The sequence below is a fragment of the Crassostrea angulata genome, chromosome 7, assembly GCF_025612915.1.
Source record: "Crassostrea angulata isolate pt1a10 chromosome 7, ASM2561291v2, whole genome shotgun sequence".
Taxonomy (NCBI): domain Eukaryota; kingdom Metazoa; phylum Mollusca; class Bivalvia; order Ostreida; family Ostreidae; genus Magallana; species Magallana angulata.
The window spans coordinates 51,493,706-51,512,833 of record NC_069117.1 but is presented as its reverse complement, the minus strand read 5'-3'; the positions used below and the strand labels follow the sequence as shown (position 1 = coordinate 51,512,833).

The 19,128-nt window shown below is 32.3% G+C and overlaps 3 protein-coding genes across 3 annotated transcripts in view; all 3 read left to right on the top strand.

Moving 5' to 3' along the window:
- LOC128156214 (FAD-dependent oxidoreductase domain-containing protein 1-like) overlaps positions 1-19,128 on the top strand; it is a 312,439-nt gene that overhangs the window by 222,884 nt on the left and 70,427 nt on the right. The window lies entirely within an intron of this gene.
- On the top strand, positions 549-5,066 carry LOC128156226 (uncharacterized). Its single transcript, XM_052818284.1, has 5 exons — positions 549-1,658; positions 1,795-2,070; positions 3,171-3,569; positions 4,669-4,776; positions 4,929-5,066. The coding sequence occupies exons 1-5, from the start codon at positions 1,592-1,594 to the stop codon at positions 4,982-4,984; spliced, it is 906 nt and encodes a 301-aa protein (XP_052674244.1). The 5' UTR covers positions 549-1,591; the 3' UTR covers positions 4,985-5,066.
- Positions 6,193-18,473, top strand: LOC128156218 (uncharacterized). The gene is made up of 11 exons (XM_052818275.1): positions 6,193-6,326; positions 6,929-7,210; positions 7,339-7,743; positions 8,357-8,427; positions 8,534-8,558; positions 9,639-9,697; positions 9,972-10,083; positions 10,403-10,455; positions 16,879-16,947; positions 17,087-17,198; positions 18,227-18,473. Exons 1-11 carry the CDS (start codon positions 6,272-6,274, stop codon positions 18,331-18,333), a joined length of 1,350 nt encoding a protein of 449 aa, XP_052674235.1. The 5' UTR covers positions 6,193-6,271; the 3' UTR covers positions 18,334-18,473.

Genomic DNA, 19,128 nt, shown 5'->3' with positions numbered 1-19,128 from the left:
AATAAGGTGTGTCGATGTACCTATTTTCGGAAATGTTCGATATGCAATGTCAACCCGTGCACGCACGGGTCAAAGTCTAGTATACTATAAAAATGAAATGCAGAAAAATCTCAGGTACGAATCTTGCAATATACCATATTTTCAAATGTGTGCAATACGTGAACAAACCAATCATTGATAAGTGTTTACACTTTACACACTCATGTGAGATCAGTTTTCAAAGGATCTGTAAATACGTACATAGAAAATGTGTCATTTTTTATATGATCAAAGCCATCATATCGCTAGATACACACTGTTTTGACCTAACAAGAGACCATGTATGAATAGACTGTAAAGTGAAATCAATAATTCAAGTAAAGGTATTGGATATGTAATTTTAAAATCAAAATACCCGTTAATGAACTTGTTGACCGAGGAAGCGTAAAAATGTTGTCAAAAAACCCAGTGAAATAAAAGTTTATTGTTAAATTCTGACACTCTGACATTACATTAAAATGGAAATTATATACATTTATCACAAAAATTAATGAGACCATTTTAAAAAAAAGGATAGGAATTTTTTTTATCAACTTCTAAATAAGATCAGTAGGTGCAAGAGGTATATCAATTGACTAAAACAATAAATTTATTAATTTTTTCCTGAAGATATGTAAAACATTTTAATGTCAACACATTCTGGGTTTGGTCCCACCGAGTTTCGCTTCCTTGTTTGCATCCATACCTATCAGTGACTCACTTTCTTGGGATGTTGATAAGAAAGGAAAAATAACTGTTGATTGGTTTTAATCCTGTATGGACAAGGAATTGGTCTTTCTATTTTTTCACGACCTTCATCAAATTTCCAGAAGACATCTCTCTCTCTCTCTCTCTCTCTCTCTCTCTCTCTCTTATCTTGTAGTGTAATATCTAGCCTATTTAAACAATATCTCAAGAGGTGAGTGAAAATATTTCGGATGACAATCAACTAAAGTAAATAATAACACAGACAATTTTACATTATTTTCTGATAGGTATCACAATTTACTCTAATTTTGGGGCAAATTATATATATTGATATATCTAAGAAACACGGGTGAAGGAACGTGTGAATTTAATTCTTAAAAATAAATTTAATTTTTTCAAATAATATTACATTTTTATAATGTTGCCTAAACCTCGTGCTTGTTAAACTCGTATCTAAACTCTAACCTATTCACACACAAAAAACCACTTGTCAGAAACGTGTTCTTACACATCAACAAGATTATGAGGGCCGTAGACAGTCAGGAAACTATCGCCTAGCTCTTTATTCATACTTCACAAAACGTGCCCTGCTTTTACAGATAAAAAGAATGCACATATCTAGACTTCGGAAGAAAAATCTGGTACCAGAAGTGAGCAGTTGTTGATACACGATAAGCACTCTTTAACGAGGTAAAATGGAACACGTAATTATATAATTGGCGCTAAAATCTAAGAATAACCAAAGACCTTGACCAAGATGTTGTGTTTTCTAACCCAGTAATTCAAAAATGATGGACAGAAACTGGGGCCTGGTGATCCGCTTATTTCAGGCAATAACTGCATTAAGATCAGTTACAGCATCATCATGAAGTCTTCCATCCAAACGTATCTAACTGTGTACGTTGCATTTATTTGGATCTTTTCCTCCAATTGTAAGTACATGTACATTGACGTTCTGAACGCACCTTTATTGATTTTGGCTTTTCCTCAAAGTGAATTGGATTTACAATATTGCGTTTCTAGCAAATTCCTTTACCTAATCATAAATGTTTGATAAATCAAATTCAGGTGAAAAGAGCCAATCGTGTAGAAACTTCCGGCGCCGCCACATTTTAAAGATGGCCTGTTCTGATGGCGGGAAAATTTTCCTACCACGGTTGATGGGGTTCAGTAACAGGAATTGTGGGGGGTGCCAGGGCCAGTCCAGTGACTTGCTGGCCCAGGAGCACGATTGTTCTTGGAAAACAAAGTGTAAGGTGAAGTTGAACAGAATGCACATGATAACTGGATGTTACGCTAAAATCAACTCTGTACTCATTGGCGAGAGGCGCTGCATTCAAAGAGGTGTGAAGGCACTGCATGTATACTACACTGTACATACAACATACACAGAAACACATATCTTAACTTAATATCTTGTTAATCTTTTTTATTAAATTATTTACTTTGTTTATACAACCGAAGTCTACAAAGAACATTTTTGGTGGGGAATTGCAACTGAAAAAAGAAAGCAAAATAACTTATTCTGAAATGAAGAAATTCAGATAGAATTCAAAGCAGACCACAGTTATCAAACTGCATTTCACATACATGCATATTTCTTATTCCAACTAATAAAATGTTTGTAAATCGGGGACATGGCAATGTATTTTATCCTAAGCACGCCAATAAAAAACCATATGGATATATACGGTAATAAATATAAATATTAAAGCTGAAATGTGAAACATTTGAAAAGATAAAAGCTATGATAGGCTAAAATATGACATGTTTAGAAAAACGAGGTAAATTGGTATCAATTTAAGTTTAGAAATGTGATTGAAAAATATAAAACCCGTACCCTGTCTTGGGGTAGGTGAATATAATAACGGTGGAGAAAAAAATGAATACAATGCATTCAGCTGTACATTGAAAATGGTAAAATAATAGTTTACATAACCACACACATTTAAATATTTTATCAAATTCCGACTCAAAATCATACATAAGTACACTTTTTATAGAAACTAGTTGCAATGTCTTTTAGCTCATGCACGATAATTGCAATCCCTTTCTTACAAATATTATCTAAGAATCTTCGTTTTTGGTTGATATGTTTTGATATATATTATTTGTACCTCTTATACCATCTATACATGTTTCTTTTTAGAATAATAATGTATTGTTGGTTTCATCAATATTCGCCGAAAACCAATTTTCGTCTTTGTTAAGTTGATCCACGAATTCGAGCGTTTAAAAAGGCACAATTTCCAATAACACTGTATTCATAAAATCGTTGTAGTCTTGCAACAGTTATTTTTATTGAATTCACGAAAGTTGAAGCCAACGTATATTGACGAAACCACAGATCTACAGAATGTAATAATGGATAACCAACTTGTTTTGCTCTTTTGATATTCCGTTTAGCTAAGGATTATTCTCTAAGCAAAAATCTCGTTTTGTAGGCACAGAAATTTACAATTTAATCACGAAAAAGACGATGAAAGATTCCAGAATTGTTCACCTTCCAAATACAACATTTATTGTGCGCAGCCATCGAAAGTTTCCGTGGAATTACGAATATCTGTCCTCATACGAAAAGTTGGAACATCATTTGAACTTTAGTCTCCAAACGAAAAACATCGGGCAGAAAATGTTGATTTCTGTCATCCACTTTGACATAGATCCGGTGAAAGACAACTTGTACATAATGCACAAGACAAGGATCAACGTCAAAAACACTAGTGTAAACAGCTTTGAATTCCCACTTGAAGATCTTTCTTATTTTGGTGTTGGATTTGACGTGAGCCTAAACCATGTCTATGGCGCCGCCAAAACAAACGGATTTGTGATGTGTTTAAAATGTAAGCTTAGTATATTTTTTCTCACTTTTAATTTCACTGAGTCATGCATGCGGTTCATTTTTCAAACATGAGTTAAAGGCCTTAATATTCATAAACTTTTATTTGATAAATGAAATCAAAAAGATGTTTATACCAAGAATTTTTAAGATACCATTCCTTAGATACAGTATCTAGGAACACGTTCATTCTAATACCAGTCCTGTTAATTATATTCCTAATTCTTCATTAGATACAGTTGTTTACATATACGTATATGCACAGAAGTTTGTAAAATATTTCAAAAACAAATATACACAAGTTTCACTCCTGTTTTGTTTCCATTTTATTAATACACAGTATATCAAAACCACGAAAAGAAAATATAATAATGACCAAGTATTCCTTAATAACATACGCTCTGTTTGCCTTTTTGGTACAAACTTTACCTTATGTGTGTTCTAATTTCCTCGAAACATGTTTCCAAATGGTTTTAACACATGGCCTGAAAACTATGTCAATGTTAAGGTGGCTTCGGGGGGCCTATCTAAAGTGCAATTTTGTCCTAAATCAATATACGTAGAAAAAGATTATTGTCTTGAGAATTTATGGCATTAATACTTTTGTTTTACGTGTTATTACCTGAAAGGGTTTTTTATTGATATTGGGATCTTTTACAAGACCTATTATATAATATCTTAAATCCCTTAGAAATAAATTGAAGGTAATTGTTTTTATGAATGGTTTTTTAAAATCATCCTAAGTTTGTAAATGTCCTATTGGATATTACAAATATCCCGCAGGTAAGGTATGTCTCACGAAATACATAAACTTTGTTACGGAATTCTCATCATTAAACATGCCACGTGTTTTCCGGCAAGGTGTTAATATTGTGGCACCAGGACCATAGCATTGCAAATAAATTTTATCGTGACGATATACTTTCGCCCCCCCCCCCCAATGCAAATGTATAGATCAGTTTCAGTATAGCCATCATCACGTGCACGGCATACTGAGGTTTAAAACATCGATCACTGCACTTCATAACATGCAAATATAATTGATATCTATAGCCATTGTGGTTTTTATTTATGTATAAATGCATACAATTATTTTCATTCAGTGGTGAACAGAGATGTTCAACGCGTAGACTCGGTATGCAATGATATCATCAGCAAAGACAAACTAAAATTCCAATTACTCAAGACTAGTCACAAATGCACCAAAAAAGGTAAAGGTCTGCAGATTGGCATCCATTAAGTGTTCATACCATAGATTAATTGTTCTTAATTTGCGACACTGGTTATGTTTTTTTTAAGTATTGTACAATACATGTATTGTTAATCTATGAATACAGAGTTACATATTTAATTTTTTTGGCAGGGAATAAAGGACAGAAAAAGTGTCTTAAAAGGAAATCCAAAAGGAAACCAAACTGATATTTTCATTCTTATACTCTTATTGCTGTTCATATTCTCATTCATTTTATTTATTTATCAGTAATAAAAAGTTATATTGATATCTTTGTCTTGAATATTTTCTTAGAAAATGAATATATTGTTTTCTTCATGATATCGATGTTTATATATCATTATAATAATGTTTTCTTGTTAAGGAATAGTTGATTGTTCATAGAACTAAAGACAGTAATAGACAATTCATAAGTACAAATGTATTATAAATATGTCTATAACCATTTTATAAGTTTATATATTTATGATTTTACTTATAAATACAAGTTTTAATGATGAAAATTTTAAAGATATCTGTGTGTATTTGTACTTGTCGGTTTAGAAAATTACATTATGCTTTTCCTACTTAATATTAGTTGCGATGAATATACATTTACAAATAAAATATATAATACGAGAAATAAATATTTGGCGGAGAAAACACTCAGTAGGGTGTAAATACAAATAACATTGAACCATATATCTTATAAATCTTACAAATCTTCATCATATAATGTAAATAAATTAAAGATAAATACACAATCTGGTTTTTAAGCGCGCGCGCACATATGTGTAATGAGACTTGTGAAACACGATGATTTCGTGTATTATTAGCATGCAGTTTACGTTTTTGATTAATGTTATCTAATATGAGAAGAAATAATGAGAACGCGATCCCTTCGTTTGTATTTGTTATAACATAGAGCTTTGATTCTTTGTTGTCAGAGTTTTTCAACATGTATATTATACAAAAATAAACAGGAAATGCCTATAAGTAATCTGTGTAATTCCAACCAAAGCGATAATCACCAGTATGCTCAATGATGCAAAGTTAAATTGTTGACGTAATGAAATGGCTCAGACCAATCAAAGAAGAGGAAACTTTCCGAAGTTCCACTAAATCAGAAGATAAAAAAAAAATATTATCTCCATATAAAACATTGTTTTCCTGGTCGTGCGTGCAAGTGCGTTGTCCTAGCAACAACAGGACACCACGCCTTCATAGATTTCAATCAATGTTCTGATAATTTCATATCAGATATAAATAAAACTATTCGAAGGCGTGTATATATATATATATATATATATATATATATATATATATATATATATATATATATATATATATATATATATATATATATATATATATATATATATATATCTGCTATGACCATATATTCAGAAAAATACACGTGTTCCTGGTATCTTATACATGTATAAGTAGTTCCAATCGTTGAGAAGGCAATACTCACCTATGTTCCACACAAAACAATGATTACAGCCACAGGACCTGCTCTGGTGATAGTGTGTATCTTAAAACTGATAGGTGAGTTACTCTTTACGTTTACCTGTAAACGAAGTTATAGTTTCATTCAAACAAAAGGTGCCATCTCGTAAATTTAACATATGTATATAGTTGTAAATTCTCGAAAAACGTGCTCCTATTCAATCGTTTTATGCAGGCGTAAAGAATAGAATTTAATTATGCAGTTAAAAGAACAGTCTAAAATTATTGTTGAATGGCAATAGTGTCAAAAAAGCCATCACATAAAGGCAATAGTTAACTTATAGTTTATTTCCTGGATTTTCATAGGTTCTGGTTGGGTTTTTTCTTGGTTTTCATCAGACATTATAATATTAAATAAATATTTACTTTATGAGGTAAAATAACATCTACTCATTACAAGACCTGACTGTAATGAAACACATTTTAACCTTTTCATTAAAGATAAAGATATGGTAGATTTCAAATTCGGTATTTTAATTTTGCATGAAATTTTATGAAAAACTAATATTACAACCCCCCCCCCCCCCCACAAGAAAATCTTCATATATTGAGACGAAATTTTACGTTTCCATAATATGAAATCATTTTTATAACTTTTTCTTTGTAAGATATATATTCTTAAAAATTCTAACTCATTTTAGATGCGGTAGCGACCGATATGAAACACCAAAGATTACACGCCAGCTGCAGTAATGGGGATCCTATGATACAAATATCAGGCTATAATCATCCATATTTTGATATCGATAGTTTGGAACATGGTGAATCGATGGAAGAAAGTATTATAGGCATCAAAGAAAGTATCGAGAACTCTGCTATATTTTGCATGTGGAAAAACCAATGCAAGATAGATAAAACAACTCGAAAAGACATTTTTAAAACGGAAGAGTGGTTCAAGAAAAACATGCGATGTCTTAAAAACGGTAATATGGCCAATACATCGAGAGAGAGAAAGAGAGAGAAAACGTTGGAGAGAGAGAGAGATTGATTGTGCATTTTTACTATTTTACTATTTTATAATGAAATTTCAATCCTGTTTGTTTTTCTTTAGGAACAAAAGTATATGATTTAATTTCAAACGCAACAAATTCAGGAGACTCAGAACTTGAAAACTTCAGTGGAACAATCATTGTACGAAGTCATGAGTATTTTCCATGGAATTATAGATTTTGTGATGATACAAGGAAGTTCGTTTTAAGGTTCATAACCGGAGAAACTCATGTGGAAAAATTTAAGGTTGCCCTTCAAATAGTATTTTCTGAAATACATAGCAAATTCGATAGCCTCTTTCTGGTGCAAGGTAAAAGGACCGTGAATATAGTACAGGGATCTGGAATTGTTGAGCTGGATGTCACTGAACTGAAACATGTTGAAGTAGAATTGAAATCAACCAGACCTTTGACTAGTCCGAAATGTTGGGATTCTGCAAACAAAGGGTTTTTGCTTTGTTTGAGACGTAAGTAAATGATAAATTCATAATGATATTATCATTTGCAATCTCGTTTGAACTGCATGAATGTATACCGGTATGTATGCAAAAGGTTACCGACATAAAATATAAAAAGAGGTGGTCCTATTTAGGTGAATAATAGATGTATTTAATTATGATAAATGAATCACAATTATGTAAAATTTAAACATATAATAAAAATGAAACAAAGAAAATGAATGATAAAAGCTAATCTAAATTTAAAATGATGAAAATTTTATTTAAAATTAGTCATCCCAAAACAAATTGTTAATTTTTTTTGGGATAAGAGATTTCTGTTATTTAATTTGTATTGACACGACAAGCTCTTTATATAAAAACTGAAACATTTATATAAATTTGTTTCTACGAATACTAGAGTATCAAAATAATTTCCCTACAATAATGAGGCAAACAGTTTATAATTCGCAATTTATTATCTTTGACATTTCAGCAATCTATTACATTTTTACAAGTACAAATGTTCGACATTGATTTTGGAGTTAGACATTGATTTTGCAGCTCATATTGTTTTAAATGAAAATATTCAATCAAGAATATATTAGATATATTTTTAGATATGTTATCAAATATCTTAAAGTTGTAGAAAAAACGCAAGAAATCCGGACAATCTGTGAAGACGTAATGTATGCCGTCACGGTTGAGACAAGGGTAAGAATAGTTTCATTGTACACCCTGGTCAAAAGTCAATCAGAGAAATACAATCAACACTTTTAACTTGTTACCGTTTATGTTTGCTTTTTTTTTTATTTTTCAGGAGCATACAGAACAGATGCAATATGGTAATACTAGTACGAATAGACTTATGGTTTGGTATGAAAGGGGATGGGACTTGTATTTTGTTACAACATTAAAAAAAACCAAGAAGATAAAACGTGCAAAGTTGGAAGCTTATAGGCCTACATGTGTATGAAAGTGTTAAAGCTATTTACTTAAAGAAAAAGGAATCATTCTTTGAGTATTATGACGTGATCAAATACGGTTTGGGTTTATCAAATCCAATAAACCCTACGGGGCTTTATGATAGATAAATTTGATCACGCCCGGCTATATTTGATCACCTCATAATATTCAAACAATGATTCCTTGTGTGGTTTCAGTCATAGTCTGTCCTGTTTTAAAGTGAGTTTTATAAACATCACAACAATTTGAAATGTAAGATTTATTTACACAGAAATATCCATAAATTAAGTATCTATAAATAGTTACATGATTACACTTCCGAAAAAAAAAACCAATTGTGACGTCAGAAACAGTGCATTTCTCTCGTATTTTTTTTCTAAACTGAGCAAAAGACACCAATTTTTCAATGGTATTTTGAATCGAAAATTGTATCCACAGCCGTCATCCATGATGAAACTTAGGATATAATTTATTATTATGTGAAAGCACATAAAATATATAAATTTCTGCGAACACATTTTGCTCTTCAAAAAACTATGATAAAATGTGCCATATTTCATCATTATTGAATGCATCTTAAAAAGATAACAAGATATTGAGGTCATTTTTTTAAATAGGATAAAAATGAATAACTTGGTACTTTATAAACACATGTGTTCGAAAGGTTTATGGAAATTTTCATGAGATTTAAACAATTTGTGAAATTTAGGGCAAATATTGAAAGAAACTGTACATTCTTCTTTTATAAAATGCAAGATTAGATATTAAAAGAATCATTGACAAATTGTATTTGACTATACATTACAAAATCGACTTGAAATGTTATCATAGAAAAAGACACTGGAAAATGTAAATATATAATGACAACATTCCCCTTAAATCTTTGAAAGTTCTTGATAAAGTACATGCATGAAATAGTTTACAACCCTTGTTCAATTTTTTAAAAATTTGTTAAACAGAAGAAATTACACTATTGAATATGACGAATTGTGATGAGAACGAACAAGTCGATTTCGAGGTGGGTGGTTCATTTGCTTACTCATATCTTCTTTCAACACATAATAAAATACAGATATATCATTTAAAAAACCATTAAAAGTTCTTCGTTTAATGTAATCTTGTCTTTTGCAACTTTCTGTTAACTTAAGTGTATATTCTTTCGTTTTCATGGATTTCTTTTAAAACCTCATTGTTGAGCATAAAAATGAAAACTTATGACAGTTACATTTTATGAAGATTTTAACTGATAGTAAAACTAAAGCAACTTCTACTCGTTATGGCATGTAATTCAGGAATCAACAGAAGACGAACACTTCGCCACATCATTTGCTTGCACTCCCGAAGTAACTACCGGTATCTCTGTTTCTACCTCCAAATCCGAAAGCAGTGTTTCAACAAAGTCAGGTTGTACAAGGGGTGTTTTCACAATTGAATTTTACATACATTTTGATAAAATGCTTTATAAGCAACATCTTTGCGAATTGTTTGAAAATGGAGAATTTCTCATCAATTGATATCAGAATGAAACATTTTAAGTCTTTTTCTTTTTTAATGTAAAATGAGATCTTTTAACCGTTCCATCCATTCTGAAACCTTAGGGGAAAAAATGTTTCCCGATATAAATATTCTTCGATACATTTGAGTCGAAACACTACATCATAACATATTATCATTTTTACACAAGCAGTGTTTTAAATTTGTTAACATGCATTTTTTTTTATAGAAATTATAGAACAAAACAAGGCCTTTAACGTGAAAGATGATGTATATTTTGAGGTAAGAACAATATTGAATTTGATTTGCAACATCATAGTTACACGTTACAATTTATATCATATTGATTAGTCAGTTTAGTATGGATCGTGATATAGAAAAATGAATAAACTATAACAATTGCGAAGATCTTCTTTAATGTACATGCATATCCATTGCAAAAGAAAGATAAATCATACTGACAAAACATGGTCACAGAGTAAGACATATAAAATAATATTCAAATCTACTGTAAATAATTAATTAAGTATTAAATGCAGAAGATTGACGTCTGCGATATTCGCGAGAAGCCTCAGCTAATAGACATTCCGGATAAAAGAAATGAATCGTATAATATGTTAATTTTATCTTTTTTAAACGGTGTTACGACTGAGAAAACTTTATCTCATACGTGTGGTGTATATTACCCGTGTGATAAACCTTTGCTATATCACACGGGTGATGCTATATCAAATACTTCCGGTCGGAACTACTTTTGACACAGCCCCTCGCTTCAACGCTTCAATGACCTAATTTAAGTGGAGCTGTATTGAACATTACTATTTTACATTTGTATGGAAAAATTTATTTTAAAAACAATTATATTAATAAAAAATAATAAAATTATGAAAAAATATGAATAATTGGATCTAAATCACGTTCGTGAAAATGACGTAACAATCAATTATCAAAAATCTTCTGCTTAATAATTTGATGGCGTTTGGAAAATGAGTGAAGAAAAGAAATACGGAGATTTTTTTGTCATTTGCAATGAATTATCGAAAACTCACGACATTGACAGCGAAGAAAATCTAAACACAGCTGTTGGTGAAGTTTCAGAAGGTGAGAAAACCCATTAATCAACGCCAGTGCCAGTTATTGATTTAGAAATTTCCGAAATTGAGCGTTTAGAAGTTTTGAGTGCATTATTTGAATCAGAGCTTTCAGAAGAAAATAATGATGATAATGCCAAAATTTTGAAAGAAAACTTGTCAAATCATAATGAGTCAAGATTTGTTCATTACGAGAGTCAAGAAATTGAAAAATTCATTCAAGATAAAGAAAACAAACACACATTGAGAAAAACATTGTATGATGTCAATTTGTTCAGTTCTTTCCTTCGTTCCAAAAATGAAATGCGTGAATTCTACAACATTTCTCCTACAGAATTAGATGTGTTTATTGCCAATTTTATATTAAGCGTTCGGAAAAAGGGGGGAGAGGAGTTTGAACCGATATCATTGAGAAGTATGATTTCCAGTATTGATAGAGCCCTTCGACGACACCGCTACGAAGCAAGCATCATGCAGTCGCCTGATAATATATTTACAGCCACCAAACAAGCTCTGAAAGCCAAACAAAAAGATCTTAAACAAAAAGGGAAGGGCAATAGGCCACAAAAAGCAGATCCGTTATCTGACGACGATATTAATATTCTCTATGACTCCGGAGTTCTAGGAGTTACCTCCCCCCAGTCGCTGTTGAACACGGTATGGTTTAACAATGCCATCCATTTAGGGTTGCGTGGACACCAGGAACACTATAACCTCTGTTGGGGTGATATTTCATTACATAAAAACCCTGATGGCACAGAATATTTACAGCATTATGAGAGACAAACAAAAACGCGCACCGGTGCTAACACGCGTGACACAAGAACAGTTCTTGGCAAAATATTTTCAATTCCCCATTTGAATGAAAACAACCCAATTGAAATTTATAAGAAATATGCAAGTTTAAGACCACAGGGGTTTTGTGAACCAAACGATCCTTTTTATATTGCGACCCGCACTATTCCATTGTCGGACAAAAAAAGCGATAAATGGTTCATGAAACAAAAGCTTGGAGTAAACAAAATCGGGAAAATTATGGGGAAAATGAATGAAAAATGTCCACAAATTGCAGACTCTGGAAAGCGCCTCACAAACACAAGCACGAGAAAATACTGTGTCCAAAAACTCAGGGAAAACAATATAGCACCTACGGATAATATGTAAACGGTGGGACCGTTGGACCGAGCGCAGATTTAACACAGTGTAGTTTGATTTATGTATGATAAAATCTATTTAAAACGCACACAGTAGGATCCGCCTGCATGGTTAAACTTTCCTGGCAAGTAAATATCAAAATCGTTAAAAAAGCCAGAAAAACGTCAGATATTTCGGACTACATGGTTGCCTACTCATACCATTCGTTAAAGTTAAACTAAACGTCGCGTGCTCAGTCTACATTATGACGTCATATTTCAGACGTAAAACGCTCAAGTTTTGTCTTCGGATATAACCGAAGACAGTTACGTGATCCCGAATTTTTTAATTTCTTCTATTATTGTTCATCAATTTAATTCATATGAATGCCGCTGTAATAAAATTGCATACTTTGTTCAGTATCTTAAAGATCAGTTCCTTGACGTTAATGTTTTTATAGTCCATCTGATAATTTGATAAGACATACATGGAACAAGTCGTGTTTCTTGATTGAAGCACTATTGAAACTTATCTGGTTTCCTTTTTAATTTCTTTTAATTCAAATTCTATTGAAACACTGGAACTTCTTAAAGCGAGTTAAGGGGTAATAAACATCGAAAAGTACCAGTCAATCAATGATCGAACTAACTTTTTAAAAGCAAAATGGCTGCCAATATGGCGGCGCCCAGGGCTGGAAGAATTTTTTTTTGGCCTTAGTACCCCTGATTCAACATTCATTTTTCACTGATTTTCTTATATACGTGTTACCATTAATCCTCGCTTCGCGAGGCGGGCTTCGCCCGCCTATCGCTGCGCTCGGTAATATGTTCTACGGCGTGACCGTTGGGGCGAGCACAGAAGGAGCCACACATCTGTCATCATTGTTAAATGCAACCCGTGGACTTAACAAAACCAAAAAAACTTTGGTTTAGTCTCGAAAACTTTTACCACCGCAAGGAACCGGAAGATATCAAACTTTTATTCCAATGGTCCCTTCCTAGGCTTATACACTTAAACAAAAAACTACCACTGAGCATTAATACCGAGCGCAGCGAGAGGCGGGCGAAGCCCGCCTCGCGAAGCGAGGATTAATGGTAACACGTATATATAAAAAAATCATTGAAAAATGAAAGTTGAATCAGGGGTACTAAGGCCAAAAAAAAATTCTTCCAGCCATGGGCGCCGCCATATTGGCAGCCATTTTGTTTTTAAAAAGTTAGTTCGATCATTGATTGATAAGTACTTATCGATGTTTGTTGCCCCTAAACTCGATTAAATATGTTCAAGTGTTTCAATAGAAGGTAATTTGAATTAAAAGAAATTAAAAATGAAACCAGATAATTTTCAATAGTGCTTTAATCAAGAAACACGACGTGTTCTATGTATGTCTTATCAAATTATCAGATGGAAAATAAAAACATTAAGGTCAAGAAACTGATCTTTTAGATACCGAATAAAGTATTTAATTTTTTTACAGCGGCATTCATATGAATTAAATTGATAAACAATGAAAGAAGAAATAAAAAATAGTTCGGAATAACGTTACACTCTTCGGCTATTTCCGAAGACAAAACTTGAACGTTTTACGTCTGAAATATGACGTCACAATATAGACTGAGCACGCGACGTTTAGTTAAACTTTGGCTAATCATTTGAGTAGGCAACCAGGCGGATCCTACTGTGTGCGTTTCAAATAAATTTTATTCTACAAAAATCAAACTGCGCTGTGTTAAATCTGCGCTCGGTCCAACGGTCACACCGTTTACATATTAAAATGTTAAACAGACTTATTAAAATATTTTGTTAAACACAAAGCCGGTTTTTTAAATTTTTTTTTATCTCTTCTTTACCTTTTAATAATGATCATTAAAATCAATATATTGTGTGTCTGTGTTATTTCTCATTTTGTTCCTTGTTGTTACCGGTGTTTTAATTATTTTCCTCTGTGACATCAATTTTGTTTTTAATCTTTTTTATTTTTGTACGCTATATAAGCGTTGTAGACATATGTGCCCTCCCCCTTTTTTTAGTGTGTGATATCCAATATTATTGAAAGGTTTGACCACATATGCAACTATAACAAATACGTGTAGATATTTTAACAGTTTAATTTTTTTCTTTTATTTATTCATTACAAAATGACGTGGCTACAAGTAGATCTAACAATGATTAGACTTTTCTTTCTTAATAATTTTTTGTCACCTACCTAACGTATGCAATGATTGGATCAAAATGACAATAAATTTAGCATGAACTTGCATGTGTATTTACAGAGCAAAAAAAATCATCAAAACAAAACTAATCAGCCAAAGAGTCACCGTTAATAGCGAGCGCAGTATCCTACTGAGTACTTCCTACACGTTACATTCAGTACAGATGCTTGATCCACCTCTAAATGTATCGCGGGAATATAAAACGCGAGATCACTGTGACGTCATACTTAACTTTTTGCGCTCGACAGTTTTCGTAAATTGTCGGACAAATTCGGGGAAGGAAATGACGTCATAGGTACAGTTTTTTACGTAGGCATATGTGTTGTTTACTTTAATGTTTTTAAAAGGATTTTTTTATTGTTAAATGAAAATGATGTATGCGATTTACAGGTAAGAATTTTCCTTAGAAACGCTTCCTGTTCCGCCATGTTGCTATGCACCGCAAAGGATCACTGGGATAGTAGAACGTTTTCACGCGGGTCCACAAAATTTTCTTTGAACAATGGGTGCTTTCCATTTAACCGGCATCGCCGGATTTGCCGGTGTTGCCTTCGTCGCCGATTGCTGGAACGCGCTTCGCCGGCGAGCGATCGTGGCAACGCAATATACCGTAGCCGATTAGGAAACAATATGGCGTCGAGGATATCAAATTCTACAAAACCAGTTTTCTAAAACTACAAATTGTCTTACTACATTGAAATACATTAAAACTGCAAATAGCCAAAATTTCTGGATCAAACTTTAAGATAAGTATCAGTTTTAAGCTGCAATCGTCATCGTTTGATCATTGTGACGTTGCCAACCGTTCCATTAACGTCACCGTTTCCCGATAATGTAGCCGGCGAGGCAACGTTAATGGAAAGCGCCCAATGTGCAGATTTCAACTCGAATTTCCTCCGTTCGTACACGTTGTCTATGGAGCTCGCTACGCGAGCGGCGCTTCGCGCCGCCTCGCTGCGCTCGCTATAATGCAAGTTACTGGCCACAAAAAATGTGAATTCCATCAACAATTATTCCGAAATTACAGTTACAAAACAAAAAGAAATGTCCAAAATATTGTCTACAACGAAAAATACAGATTCAACCACAAGTCCACACGGACAAGCGTCAGCCGCAGGAAGCATTCAACAGGCCCAGTCGCTGTTTGCAGGGGCAATTTTGCACATAAACAATATGAATGTTTACACTTACCAAAATGCCTCCCAGGACTTCCAGCCACCACCAGCCAAGAAATCAAAATGAACATAAAATCCAGCTACATGTATATAATGAACTTCCAGTTGATTGAATTGTTTTGAATTTGGTTTTTGTTTCACACAAATAAACAACATCTCGTAACGTTATGTTTCTAGTAATTGAGTCATTCAAATCCATCGGCATTCGTAACTTTTCAAAGTAATGAGGTCACGCGATCTAATTTTTAAAATCTAATCTGCAACATTTCTTTTGTAAATGTAAGGCTTAATTCAAAATAAGAGAAAAACAAAAACTTAGAACAAAGTCTATTTCAGTGATAATTCATATTCAGATGCGAAAAACTTTCTAATTCAAATCCGCACTATTTTGAGCAGCGCAAGGTTACATCAGCTGCTTACGCCGCATTGCACCATCGATTAACGTTAGAAAAGAAAAAAATCAATCGTCGCTTTTAGGGAACATTTCAAAAACTAAAAAATACTGTTCATATGAGATAAATAGAACATCTATGATTGTGTGATTTTATATTTGCTTTATCCAACTCGTTGAAATGGTTATATTCGCTCGGCAAGCCTCGCGAATATATACACCATTTCAACTCGTTGGATAAAGCAAATATAAAACCACACAATATAGATATCCTCTATATATTCCTGTATTGATTTTATTAAGCGTAAAAATGTGTTTTCATGATAAAAAAAAATGTCTCTACAATTGTAAAGATTCACCGCAATGCACCATGTTTTGCCTTTAGAAAAAGACAATTACTGAGAATAGCCTTTTGTAGCTCTTGCATATGTTTGCATGAATCTTAATGTTAAAAACCCCAATTTATCCTTAGTTTGTTTTACCGTTGCTTATAATTAAAATTAGGCTTTATATAAGAGAAAAATTTGGTATATGGTACATTAAAATGTGTTGAAAACATTTCGAGTTACCCTTTTTTCAGTTATACATTCTACAGACAGGTAATATTAGAAAATTAAAAATTTTGATGTTGTATGTGATCATAATGTATGATACTATTTCAGTAAAAAAATGAACTGAATTAGATATTTATCATTTTTTAGAAATATACTGAAAACTACCACTCCAATACATCCAATGTCTTCACTCCACAAAAAAACACCCTTTTAGAGGTAATCAAAGAAAAAAATACATGTAGTATAACAAAATGAAATCGTTTATTAAACCGTTTTTATTAAATTTTTTATCAGACTGTTGGCGCTTTATTTCAACATGAATTCTAAACTAAACTTTACAAGTATGATTATTCAGAAATCAACAAAAGGCCACCACCTCACCACCTCCACTGCCTCCATTCCCCGATTAACCACCAAAATCACTGTTTCTTTCTCCAAGTCAGAGAGCACCACATCAGCAAACTCAGGTTTGTACAGCGGCTGTTTTGTGACAGATTTTCTGGGATTTCTTTATAATTTATTGTTGTTTCATTATTCTCGACGTATACATTTTCTAAAGGGACTGATTAATTAAGACCACCTTTTTTTCATTATAGTAAAATTTAAATTAAGGTCCATGACTGAGCGAACTCGATAACGTCACATGACCTTAACTGTTGTAATGAGCAATGTTAACTTGTGGACCAATGTCTATTTTTTATTTGTCAAATGATAACTAGACAGAGAGTTAAAATAATTATTTTTTTAAATTGGTAATATGGATCTTAAGAAATGTCTACTTCATTTGAAATGATTTCTTTTCCTATTTGACTTCTTCTTAATTGGTTTTGATTTTTCGTGGTTTTTTTTTTTTTTTTACTTTTTTTTTAATCTTGAAAAATATATTACCAGTCTATAACTAATATATAATTCAAGTGTGATTGCATACAAGATAATTTACCATTTCATACATTTTACTCTAATAGGACAACTAAATGTAACACAATGTACTGTGGTTTCACCAATTTTCATTGAATACCAATTTTCGTGGATTTCGTTTTTAAGTTGATCCATGAAATTAAATGTTCATTGAAATGCAATTTCTAATAACATTTTGTATTGATGGGGTCATTGGCCACGAATTTACATATTCTTGAAACTGTGATTTTCACTTTATCCACGAAAATTGATACCCTTGAATATTAATGAAACCACAGTATATGAAGTAAAATATTCTATCAAGTATTTATATTCGTACACTACTTTGTGTGTTGTTTGACTTAAGATAAAAAAAAATAATTTCTGTCGCATTTAAATTTTATTTAAGGGCTCAAATTCAAAAAAAAAATGAAAATATGAAAGGCTCTAAAGGTGTTCTGTTTACAACCTACAACAATCTGCAGTGAATGATATTTTCCACTTGACACCCATCTCATATTAACATCTCCCTTACTTAAGGCATTGTCATTCATTTGATGATATTATTTTACATTTTATTTATCTCTCTTTAATTCAGCCAATTACTTAGGCCAGCCCTATTTATGGCGATCCCATCTTCGTATCGACACTCTGCTGATGTCAACATCCGGTACTTTGTTACTCACATTTGTGCACTTATACTGATACTTTCTTCGGAATTTGTAATGGTTAAAAATTTACAGAAACTTGTGTATGAAATTTGAGTTTCCATGGATACTATAAACATCATATTTAGTGACACCATACAGCTGAAAATGATGCAATAGGAAGTTCATATTATTTTCCCCACGGTTATGAATAAAACAATTGAACAATAACACATTTTGTTTTTTGTTACCTAAGGTAAATTAAAATGGCGACTTTTTCAACACGGAAATCGGGAGAGTATCTATTACAGTATATACCCATGAGTAAGATGATAAATTGGGCCTAGATCTAACAGACTTTAAATGCTGCATTGAAAATAGTTAATTATCTTCATTGGAAAATCATAAAATTCGACCGCGTGTTAATGATATTACAGTAATCAGTGACGGAACATGTATTGTAATGTTATGCATTTATTACAGCATATTTCCCGACGGCTTCGCCCGAGGTGAAGTATATTTTTCTTCGAAAATTTCCTTGTATCTCCCTAGCATTTATTTTATTATACCGAAAAACTTACGATAATACAAAATACGTCGAGTTCTAATTGTTTTTTTTTTTACTTTTTAAATTGCAGAAACGTTGGTAATAATTGATTTTCTAGTACGTTATTTTCTTCTCTTTTTTCATTTTTATATTTGAATTATAAATAATTGAATTGGTATTTGATATAAGAAGAATTAGAATTATTACATGTAAATGGTTTTTTTTTAAACAAATCGGTTTACAACGCATGTTTTTCTCGACTTTTGATACCACTTGGATAAAAAATGTTGACGTTTCTGAAGAGGC